Below are 12052 nucleotides of genomic sequence, written 5' to 3' on the forward strand. Positions count from 1 at the left end.
TATGAGAAGCCCTGACCACCCTTCCTGTCTGAGGAGGCACAGGAGGCACCACCCCATGGCTGGTATGTGGCAGGCAGCCAGGAGACCTGGGCTGTTGTTGTGCATTTGCATCCCTGGCTTGGGGAGAGGGAGCAAAAAAAGGCCTGGGTATCCACATGTGTAGTATGAAGCTGGTGATAGAGCTGCTCAGTCCAGCAGGTGCTCTCACTGGGTGCTGCTGGCTGCTCTCTGGGAGCCATCAGGAGCACAAGGCTTTCCTCTGCGAGGAGGAAGGCCAGCTTTGGTCTCAGAGAAAGGCAGGGGAGCTCAGATGACAGATACCTCTGCTTTCTCCTCTCAGTTCAAAGGAAGGGGAATCTGCTCCATTGGCTACTAGGCTCTCAACAGCAAGGAAATCAAGCTCCTTGACACAGGTGGGTGACTCCTGCTCCCCAGCAGTGCTGCTGCAGGGGATGTGAGAAGATGCTGCTGTGCCCAGGCTGGGGCTCATCGCCACAGGGTGGGACATGGTCTGCAAGACCAGTATCTGCTCAGTCCCACTGGCAGTCCTGTAGTCTGGCTCTGACCTGGACTTGTGGGGTCAAGAGAGTGGAACAGATCCTGTATTTGGTAGCTTCAAGCCAGCATAGGTCTGTGAACACCTCAGAAGCAAAAACATCCCCCACTGAACTCCCAGCCCACAGAGCTCAGACAACATTGCTTTTTCTTCTTTGCAGTCCCCTACCTCTCTCCCATCATTTCTCACAGGTATTTCTGCTCTCCTCTGTTACCTCTGGAGATTGAAGGATCACAGCTACCACCTTAATTCTTTACACTCAAATTCCTTTCTCTCTGCCCCCTGGGACAGATTTGTAGCTCTTCTTGGCTTGTTGCTCTTAGCCTGGGGCTGCCTTAGGGCCATGAAGTCATCCTTCCCTGCCCTGGGACTGGGTGCTTGGGCCCAGCTGGAGGCCAAGGCAGGACATACTCTTTGCTGGGGTGCTCAAGGCACAACTATTAGCCATCAGCCTCTCCTGGAACTTTTTCTGCAGAGTCACCTCAATCTTGGCATGTTCACGGTGTCCCCCTGCTCCGGCTCCATCGGTCCGTGGGGCCAGCAGAAGATCACAGTGGACTGCTTCGCAGGGCAGGAGGGGAAATGTGAGGCGCAGCTCTACATTGACATCCCAGGCAGAGACCCCAAGGAAAATCCCCTCGGCATTCCCTTCACCCTGATTGCCGAGTCCTGCCTCCCAGGTACATACTGCCCACAGCGCCCTTGGTCACACCTGCTGCTCATCAGCACCTCAGCTTGCTGCTTGGATAGAGAGGCATGCCAGCCCTGGTGTCCCACCTTAAAATCCTCAGAGGTTCCAGCCCTCTTCAAGTCCACCAGTGGACTCATCCCTCCCAGGCTGAGAGGGATGCATGGAAGGATAAAAGGAAAGCAATGCTCTCTAAGACTGAGGTTGACTGAGCTCCATCCTCACAGCCAGTTCCCCCACCCAAGACTGGGTTTAGCAGTCACCCGGGCAGAAAGGGCTTATCAGGCCTTCTGAGAGGCCAGCAGGGTCCAGATAAACTCATCAGGGAGGCTTCTCCATGCTCATCCCTCTGGTGTGTCCACAGGACTTGCTGAGGATGTGATGTTAATCTTCGAGGAGTACCCGATCTGCAGCAGCACCGACCTGGACCACAAGCTGCAGTCAGTGAAAGGCACGGGCCTGTTCATCAGAGATGAGAACAGGTTCATCTTCAACAAGGTTCTGGTTGGCCAAGAGGCAGAAGCTCATTTCAGTATCTACAGTGCAAGCCGCCTGCCATGTGATGTGGTCCTCTCCATCAAACCCCTGCCTGGAGAGGTAAGAACAGGAGGCCAAGGTGGTGGTTGCCCTCTAAGGGCTGGGTGAGAGCCTCTTTTGTTCTCCAGATGCATTGCTTCCTGTGGCCCAGACTAGTCTTGATCCGTGCAGGTCAAACTGCAGGGGAGAGCAGCAGAGCCAGGGAACAGTTGTGTGGAATTCTGCATGTCTTGGGCAAGGTTTTGGCTCACACCTCTGGGTCTTCAGTGGGAGAAGTGAATCCTTCTGAACCTCTCCTGGAAGCACACGCAGAGAGGGGCTGTTATGAACTGACATGCCAGGGCTCAAAGCAGAGCATTTCCTCAGGCTCCCTGGCTTTCCCTTCTCTTTGAAGGCCAGTTCTGGGTTATTTGCAGGATCTTCCATGCAGTGCCCATCTCCCATATAGGCTGGGGAAGCTTCCTGCACTCAAACACACAATGCTTTAGCACAAGGTCAGCATTCCCTGGGAGGACGGGAGCCTGCCCAGGGAAGGAGGAAGGAAGACACAATGTCTGGGGCTGTTCTCAGTAATGCATTTATGTATAAAACTGTGTCATGTTGAAAGGTGTTTTCTCCTAACACTGCTCTCTGGACTCCCCCAAGGAACAAATCCCTATCAACAACATTTTCAAGTTGGATCCAGTCAAGATGTCTATTCCTGGCTCATCCTATGCTGTTGCTACAGTGACCTTCACTCCGCCGGATGAGCAGAACTACAACTGCACTTTCAAGGCTTCCCTTGTCATCCCAAAAGGGTAACTGACCCTGTGAAATATTGGGGGAGGCCTCGCTGATAGCTGCCTCTCCCCTGGGAAGGCACAGATCTCTTGTTAGCGCTAATGCTTTCAGTAGCCTCAGGCAGAGTACTTGGCATGAGATGATCTGGGAGGCAGTAACTCTTAGAGCAGAAAAATGAGGCTGATGGTTTAGCCTGTATGAGGAACTAAGAAGACAGGGAAATATTAGGTAGCCAACTGGAAGTTACTGAGATGTGCTGCAGCTGAGCTGGGGGTTTCTAAGGACAAAGGTTTGGATGAAGCAGTTTCTGTACCAGCAAGTCAGCAGTCACAGTTTCCTCTTTGTTTCTGTAAAATTAGGTGATCCTCTGTGATTCCCTGGCATTCATTAAGCTGTTTTATATGAGTGATGTGAGCTGGTATGAAAGAGGAGTCTGGTTCCTCTGCCCTGGGACCTGTGTACTGGGGCTTTGGCCTGCTCTTCCTCAACCTTTCAGTGGCTGAATTGGAACAAGAGAAGTCTAATTGCTAATAAGCAATTGCTTTTTTACTCTTCATGGAAATGATCTTTACTGATGGTGATGATGATGATGTGTTTTTGCCTTCTTGCTTTTGTACTGCTTTCATGCTGTGCTTTTTCTTGTTGCATAAGTTCATCTCACTGCAGCCAGGGGATTTGCCATATCTCATCTGGTGCCTCATTATTTACCTGCTGTACTGCATGATTCAATTAAGTGAAATTATTTTTAACTGTTATTGTGGAAGGCTCTGGCTCTTTGGAGCAGATTCCTCTTGTGAATGGCCCTGAGTGGATTGGGAAGAGGCTGGTGGGGGCCTGTGTTGTGGGGAACACAGGAGCACCAGGCAGGGAAAAACACCGTGGCCCTTGCTGCTTTGCCTGCCTAGTGAGAAATGCGTTAGTGCCAGCTGAAATTGTTTCTGTGCCTCTCCTGCAGCCCTGTGAAAATTAAACCCCAAACCGTGACCTTCACCATCAGTGGGAAGGCGCACGAGGCCCAGCTGACAGTCGTGTGCCCCAGCGCTCGCAGCAAGAGGGGAACGGCCGTGCTGCGCTTCAAGAGGCTCCAGCTGGGGAGATCCGAGAAGCTGCCCCTGGTCGTCCGTAACAATGGCATCAAACCTGTCAAGGTGAGGAGGACCTGCTCAAGGAATGGTCTGGTTTGGGAACAAGTGCTTGTAGCACTGGGGAAGGGTCCCAAAGAACATGGCAAACCTGTGAGGAAGAGTCAGAAATTCTTTTGAAACAAGTGACTGACATCTGTTCTCCACGAAGGCAGTTCTTGGAAATTGTCCGCCCTGTCTTTCTTCTTGAAGCTGAACACAAGAAAGGTGGTGGAGTATTTTCCCCCCTGTCTCTCAGGCCAGGTCACCTTTTGTTCTCATGGACATGTGTGATTTCCCAGTTCCATTAGATTGTATTTGATCCCAGTTTACTACATTTTAAGTAAACTGAGTTGTGGTTTAATTACATTCTGCCCATTACTTTCCATCCTGTTTGGCTCTGTCAGTTCTATCCAGTTCTATCTCTGAACACCCTTTTTTCTCGCTGGTTTGACTTAACTTTTGTGCTAAATGCTGTTTGTGGTGGGAGAGGTGCTGGGCTCCCATGCAGGACGAACAGCACTGCAGTGTCAGTCCCCGTGCCACCCTGTACTCACACCAGCATCATTGTGCTCTGGCTTCCCTTTTCTCAGTTTATGTTACGCCTGGAGCATCAGCACGGAGCGTTCATCTTGAAGGGCAGGGCCTCCACACTCAAGGTATTCCACACTGAAGATGAGGACTCCGTCGGAAATGGTAAATTCATTAACCATGAAATGTGATCATGCAAAGAGGGAAAACTCAACCAAGCCTGCTCTTGGCTTCTCTGAGCAGCAGCCAGATGTTAGGCACAGTTTTTTCCTTGGGCTCTCTGTCCCCCAAGCTTTTCTTGGGCCCTTTTTGTAGGGTCTCCTCCTAGCAAGTTGTAGGAAGTTCTTCTGTTCTTCTAGGCATGGTGGGTTGAGCTGTGGGGCACTGTCACTACCTCATGGACCCTCTCAGGTATTTGCTGCACGTGGGATGGTACCAGCCTGAGCAGACACAGCCCTTGAGCACACAGACAGCCAGCAGAAGCCAAAAGCACTCTTTGGCTCAGCTTTCCATATGGCTGGAGCAGGCGGGAAGCAGATGGAATGAGGGCTGGGCATCAACCTGAGGTTAAGCTGCTTAAGTGGTGCTGTGTCTGGAGGTGGCAGGCTTGTGAACATAGCAAGAGGGTCTGGAACCACTGGGGGTAGAAGCTGTGCTTAGAAGGCAGCTGGTTTCAACCTCTTATTCCTCATCTATCCTATGGAAATATTTCCTCACTACAGCTGTACCACTTAACTCTGATTTCCATTGCTGTGCAGAGAGCAAGCCCACAAAGCCTTTCTTTCTTCTGCATCGTGGGCAATCGGCAGAGTTTGATGTAATTTTCAACCCCACTGTGGCTCAACGTGTGGAAGGGAAGATTTGTGTCTTGGTGGGGGACACCAACTCTAACAAGGTCCTAGTAGAGCTGGTGGGTGAAGGCCACAAGGATGAATTCACCCTCAGTGGATTGGAGGAAGACACAGAGGAGAGGACTGCTAAGTGCAGTCTGAAGAAAGCCATCATTGAGGGTAAGAGAGGAGAGGCTGCCAAGGTGGAGCAAGGAAGAGGAAAATGTCTGATCATGTGTGTCCTCCCTCTAGGCAGGCCTGGGCTGTCAGCCACAGGACTTGGTGGCCTGTGGGCATGGCAGCCATGCTTGCAGAGCAGTGTGTGCTGTGGCTTAAGGACGTGTCAGGGTGTTTCCCTGGAAGTGCTGGGCTGGGGAACTGCCGGGGAACTCCCTGCAGAGGGAGGAAGGCTTGCAGCTAGGAAGCCTTGAACATGCAGGTGTCTGTGCACGTGAGGGGGGCAGGTGGAGCTCCCTGCATGCTGACATCCCTTGCTCTCCTCCTTAACAGCTGTCAGAGTGAATCACATCGAGTTTGGGCACTGTCCTGTCGGGGAGCCCTGCTGGAGGGCCTTGACCATTATCAACCACCACGCCGCGCACCAAGGTCATGCGCTTTGAGTGGGAGGCAGACGCCCCATTCCTGTTCTCCCCCAAGGTGAGCGTGGACTGCTCTGCCTCTCCCCATTGCTCAAGCCCTGCCCTGGTGTGCCTGGCAGCTGGCAGGGAGTCCTCACATGCCACTGATAGCCCATTCCAGTGCCATGGAGGAGATGCAGTCCCTGGCTTGGCTGGGCCAAGGCTGCCAGCCTTGCAGAAAAGGCTTCATGTTCTGGCAGGTGGCACCTTCTGTTCACACTTTTGTCTATCAAACTTCACATAAATCCACTCTGAGGTGCAGATTCCTGGCACAGCTGTTCACCACATCAATCTCTTCTGCTGTCAGTCCTGCCCTTGGCAGTGCTCCCAGTTTGGTTCTTGACTCCCTGATTCTCCCTAGGTGGGACACCTCCATCCTGGCTGTGCCAAGGACATCACAGTGACCTTGAGATCAGATGTCCCAGCCACCTTCAGAAGGCACCTGGTGACATGTAAGGTGACCACAATCAACTTGGAGCTGCCACAGAGGAAGGTTCAGGACTGGGATGACCAAATGACCATCACCATGTGGAAGAATAGCACCAGGAAAGACCTGGCAGCCAGGTGGCCTAAAATAGAGAGGGTAAGAAGCAGAATGGCAAAAAAAGCCAAGCCAGCTTTTACAAAAAGAACCACCATAACACCATCACTGCTGGCTGAGCAGCTCCTGCTTCCTCTGGCATTGGACAGCCGTGAGCTTCACCAGCAGTGCATTCCAGGGGAGAGGTGGATGCACAGTGACCAGATACACTCACACAAGAGGGGGAAGCCTTTTGACAAGAGACCTTTAGCCACACACAACTATCAGTCTGGGCCACAAGCACAAGTGTTGCAGCCCATGTTGAATGGAAGGCAATGCTTTATGATTTTATCCCATTTTATGGTGTTAGAAATCTCTTCATCTGATTGGTACCTTTTCACCAACAAGGAGTTAAGTCTGCTGCACTGTCTCTTCTTTTGAAGTGGAGGGAAATCCACTTCTCCTGCATATGCTGGTGAACTGCAAGTTTTGTCTGCATGGATACCAGAGAATTTGGTTGTGGTCTCTGTATTGTGTGGGATATCTCATCATGGAGTAGCCCAGGCACTGTATGACTCTATGGAGGAGTCCAGAGAAGGATCATCTCCAGAGACTCTTGCTTTTATTGTCATTGTTGCCACGCACACTCATCTTGGGTGAAGGTTCATTCTGAGTTTCTGGACCATTTTAAGGCCTCTAAACCATCCTCTTTTCTATCAGAACATCTGCAGTTGGAGACTTTCCTAGTGAGATCTTTCACATCCCAAAATGCCCATCCCCAGCTCCCAGCAGTGTGGCTGTTGCTCCACACAAGAAATCTGGAGAGCACTTTCTCCTAAGACAAGAAGGAAAAGGTGCTTTCTAGAACTCTTCAGTCTTGGGGTTCTCCATCCACAGAGCTCCAGCAGGGGCGCTTAAGCCTAATTTTGAGACCTGCTGGATGCATAGGGGAGCAGGAAAAAAGCCAGTCCCTCTACAAGGTTGAAGGACAGGCACTGGAATGCAGCTGTTGTCTCCATGGGGATATTAACAGCTGTGGTAGTGACTGCTTGGATCAGTGGGTAAAAACAACTACTGTAGCAGAGCAGTCCCAATTTTGTCATCTTTCCAGGGAAGTAAAAGTGAATGGTCCTTTCTAGTCCCTCTATGAGGCTGATCTTGGAGGCCAGGAGATTCCCTTCTCAGCCTGACCTTCTGGGCTCTGCTCAGTGATTCCTCCCTCCTGTGTTTGCAGGTGGTCGAGCCAGTCCCAGAAACGGAACACACTGTGGTGGAGGAGAGCAGCCAGGAGGCCGAGGTGCGCCTCAGTGTTGCTGTTGCCTACACCCAGCTGAAGACGAATACGATCGTGATTCCGTTCAAGGATACCTTGCCCTTCCAGACAAGGACAGCCACGTGAGTGCTGGAGGCCAGGCACAGCTCCTCCTGGGAGCAGGAGCTGCCTTTGCCCAGGGCTGGCTCAGTGCCTGCTTCCCAGAACTCTGCCCCAGCCCAAACCAGCACAGGCCCCTTTACATGCACACAAGGCCAAGCAGGAGATGGTGGTCAGGAGAGCCTCAGTGCTGCCATACCTTTCTGCTGAGAACAGAAAGGTTTGCTCCCACTGCATGTCACCTGTCCTCATCTGCTCAAGAATAAGTTTGCAGTCAAACCAAGACCTAAAGTCCAGAGGAAGCCCCTTAGCTTTCATGTCCTGGGCACCATGTTGGCCCTTTCCTCTTAAACATCCAGACTTTGAAATACTTTTTTGGGCCACCCAGGACAGCAGTCTGAGCATGGCAGGGTTGCCTGGGGAAGAAGGTGCTCCTCAGCAGAAAGTGGTACCAGGAGTCCATCAGACAATGTTACTGTACTATTTGCTTTATATTTATTGGACTTTTTTTTTTTATTCCTCCTTCTTGCTTTTCAGTTTCAGAATTCACAACGCAGGGAAGGTACCTCTGGAATACTACTGGGAGGAACCTGTTGCTAGTAAACCAGTGAAGAAGGCATACTCAATCGCTCTGATGCGTAAGGGCATTTGGGTTCTTACTTGGTAGCGAGGGGGGGGAAAAAAACCCCCCCCCCCCCCCAAAACATGAATTGCTTTTTCATCCTTGTCCACACATCCACTTTCATCAGCATCTTGCCAGCTGCAGCTCTGGAGGGTTTTCTCCTTGTCCCCTCTCTGCCTTTCAGCCTTCTGTTCTTGCTCTGCCACTTCTGCTCTGCAAAGGAGCTGAGCCAGGCTCTGGGGAGAGCCACGTGCTGGGTCAGGGCTGGGAAGGGGGACTTCAGGTCATCTCTTTGAGAAGTCTAAGACTGGGAAAAGCACTGGTGTAACGAGTGACCTGCCCTGCAGCTACTGTCTGTGTGCAGTTCCTCACTCCAGGGCAAATGCAAAGTCACTGTCTAAAAGCAACTCTCCTGCTTTGGCACAGGAGTGTGTGCTGCAGGCAGAGACCCTGCTCCCAGACGCTCTATTTCCTGCTAGAATAAAGGACTTGGCCAGAGATGCTCCAAGTGCATCCCAGCTCTCTTCCACCTACGTGCAGCAGGAGGCAGAGTTGCTGGGAACACAGGTCTTTGAAAGGTGTCCTCTTGCTCCCTGCAGGTCGGTTCCTCTCCAAAAAAGTTGTAAAGCATCGCAGAAAGCTGCTGCGTCGTTACTGGCGGTGGCTGGCCCGTCCTCGTAAAAAAAAGCCAACACAGCAGGCCGACAGCCCAAGCACAAAAAACAGCAGCACCCAACACACCAGCAGCAGCAGGGTTCCAAGCAGAAGCAGCAGGGTTCCAAGCAGCAGCGCAGCAGCAGCGACAGGCCAAAACAGGAAGAGCACAAGGTCAACATGGGGCAAAGCACAGGGGAAGAGCCAGCAGCACCAACACCCAGGCAGCCACCTCACAGAAGCAGAGCTCAGGATTCTGCAAGGTTGCTGCCTCCACAAGGGGATCACCAAGCAGAGCGTCTAACACCCTCCCTCAGCCAGCAGAGGGAGGTGGGAACCAGAGCAGCCCGAGCAGCAGCAGCCCGAGCAGCAGCAGCCCGAGCAGCAGCAGCCCGAGCAGCAGCCCGAGCAGCAGCAGCCCGAGCAGCCAGCTCCTTCCAAGAAAAAGGAAAAGACAAAGCACCACTCTCTGCAACATACCAGTTCCTCCATGGAAATCTTCCCAGATCTGACCGATGAAACACCGGCAGCACTGTTCTCCATCGACCCCTACCGCGGCGCCCTTGCTCCTGGCCAGATCCAGACCTTCCATGTGCGCTTCTCCCCGAAGGCTGTGGGGAAGTTTAAGACCATCATGGTGTGCAGGTGGGAAACGTCTCCACCAACTCATGCTACCGATGGATGTCACTGAATCACAGGGTGGGACAGGGTGGAAGGGACCACAGTAGGTCATCTGGTCCCACTTTCCTGCTCAGGTGGGGTCGTCCCAGAGCACAGGGTTGTGTCCAGAGGGCTCTGGAATCATTCCAGTGAGGGACACTCCACACTCTCTCTGGGCAAGCTGTCACCTACACAGGAAAGAAGTTCTTCCTCAGGTTCAGGTGGAATTTCCTGCTCAGGTTCTGCCATTGCCTCTTGTCTTATTGCTGGGCATCACCAAGCACAGCCTGGTTCATCCCCTAACACCCTCCCTTCAGTCCCTCTGATTGGGATGGGGAGGTGGGCATGGAGTCAGGCAGCCCCAGAGAGGCAGCGGAAACACCCACAGGAGCACAGAAAGATCTGAGGAAGGCCAGATCATCTGGCCTTGGAAGGGAGGCACTGGGAAAAGACACCGTATGAAACATCACGCTCCTGGAAGGCTGCAAAATCTGGAACGAGAGATCTGGGCACCAGCCAGTCCCTAGCTCTGCTTCCTTTTGGGACAAGCAAAGCCTGCTTCTCTACATGGAACCCTGTGTGCTGCAGTTGGTTCCCAGGCACTTAACTGCTCATGTTCCTGCCCTTGCACCTCTGTGCAGTGAGTGCATTTATTTAATCTGCTGCTCACTGATTGCACAGAGAGAGGATGCAACACTGTGTGCTCTGCAAGGAGACAGAAAAGCAGCTGGCTGGAAATGTTCCTCTGGCTAACACAAGTCCCCTTCTTCCTAGGATTCCTAAGCTGAGGCCAAGTCAGAAGAAGGTGCGGCTGATTTTGAAAGGCAGGGCCCGGGACAAGAAGAAGATGAGGTTTGGCAAACCCAAACGCCCGGCGTTACGGCAGAGAGAGGAGAGCCCGAGGCCCAAGAAGAAGGTGCACTGGAAACTGCCCCCTGAGTGACAGCGTTTGTGTCAGCTGGAGCCTCCACAGGAGCCAGCAACACTGTGCCTTCTGCTGCTGATTGTCTCCCACCCTTCACCAGAGACCTCTGCAGCTACCCTTCCAGTGAACACCTCTAGCTTATCTTTTAGTTACCGAAGTTAATTAACTAACTGTTGCTTAACTGTTAATTAAACAATTGGCAATAAATCGTTAATTGTCAGCTTGTCTTAGTTGGAAGACAGGTGTCTGTGGGACCTCTCTGGAATGGAGAATGTGACCCCCTTCCCTCCAAATTATTGTAACTGAAATTAAGGGGCTTTCAGGCAAAGATATGGGAAAAGGAGTAGCAGTTCTTTACTAGCATGTATAACAAGGCAAACAAAAACAACACTGGCAGCAACAACAAACAGAACCAGATACCCAACCACAGCCTTCCCTCAGCTGCAGGCACTTCCCCTTTGCTGTAGTTCTGGTCACAGCTGGGCAGGGAAGGGAGGCAGATAATGAATAAAGCAATTACTAGAGAAATTTTAATTAAGCTACACCAAGGAATACACTGGAGAGCTCAAGCACTGTGTGATCAATTCAGAAGAACTTATTGCTGTGAGGGAGTCTATACAGGAGCCAAACAGAGACTGAACAACGCTCAAGTTGTTAAAAGGTAAATAAGAAAGTGATGAGAAAACACCCTAGTGAGGGAAGAGCCCTAGGCCTTAGACCCTTTCAAAATGTGCAAATAAATTACACTGAGTTCCCCAGAATACAGAGATGGAAATACCTTCTTGTAATAGTTGATCACCTCACCCACGGGGTAGAAGCCTTTCCTACCTCAACTGCAACTGCCTGCAAAGTGGCTAAGATGCTATTAGAACAAATCATTCCCAGATATGGGATAATGAAAGAATAGACTCAGATAAGGGAACACACTTCAGAAATTTTACATTCTATATGTGTTGAATTAGACATAAGTTGGAGATTTCATACCCCGTGGCGCACTCAAGGCTCTGGATGTGTGGAGAGAATGAATGCTATCCTTAAGAACCATATTACCAAATTAATGATTGAAAGCAGATTAGCATTATTAGGGATCAGAACTGCTCCCAGTAAGGACATAGGAGTTTCTCCCAATGAAATGTTACTTGAGTTACCTTATCTGGGAAGGGAGGAGGGGTTGCCAATGGCTGAAACTAATGACTTAGATCTCAGAAATCATTTGCAGGCAATTGCACTCTCTCTCATGGATCTTAGAAGAAAAGAGCTGTTACCCCAAACATCACCTCTAGACTTTCACATACACCAGGTAAAACCAGGAGATTGGGTTCTAATAAACTTGGAATGATGATACCTTAACAGCAGCACAGGAAGGTCCCTTTCAGGTGCTTTTAACAACTGAAACAGTTACCAGGACTGCAGAAAAGCTCTCACACCTCTCAAGTCAAAGGGCCAGTGGAAGCTCCTCCCCAAACTTGGACAGTGGTACAAGGAAGCGACCCTTAAAAGTTAATCTTCAAAAGAAGATTTAATAGTGAACAGTCAAGGGCAAGACTGGACTGACCTCTGTGTTTGCCACCTGAGAGCCTTTGGCTCCCCTGTGGGCTGCAACCCCTCGGGTGTTGAG

General features: G+C 51.2%; 1 protein-coding gene across 1 annotated transcript in view; it reads left to right on the top strand.

Moving 5' to 3' along the window:
* LOC115916022 (hydrocephalus-inducing protein homolog) overlaps positions 1–10516 on the top strand; it is a gene marked incomplete at its 5' end in the record, with an annotated part of 37363 nt that extends 26847 nt beyond the window's left edge. Inside the window, 15 exon segments of the mRNA XM_030969729.1 lie at positions 341–413; positions 1032–1236; positions 1609–1841; positions 2427–2578; positions 3517–3709; positions 4276–4378; positions 4972–5223; positions 5554–5642; positions 5644–5700; positions 6043–6264; positions 7436–7596; positions 8111–8211; positions 8795–8949; positions 9292–9494; positions 10284–10516. Coding sequence (XP_030825589.1) covers positions 341–413; positions 1032–1236; positions 1609–1841; positions 2427–2578; positions 3517–3709; positions 4276–4378; positions 4972–5223; positions 5554–5642; positions 5644–5700; positions 6043–6264; positions 7436–7596; positions 8111–8211; positions 8795–8949; positions 9292–9494; positions 10284–10452 — 2368 coding nt within the window.
* Between the last annotated feature and the right edge of the window lie 1536 nt (positions 10517–12052).

The sequence above is a fragment of the Camarhynchus parvulus genome, unplaced genomic scaffold, assembly GCF_901933205.1.
Source record: "Camarhynchus parvulus unplaced genomic scaffold, STF_HiC, whole genome shotgun sequence".
NCBI lineage: Eukaryota > Metazoa > Chordata > Aves > Passeriformes > Thraupidae > Camarhynchus > Camarhynchus parvulus.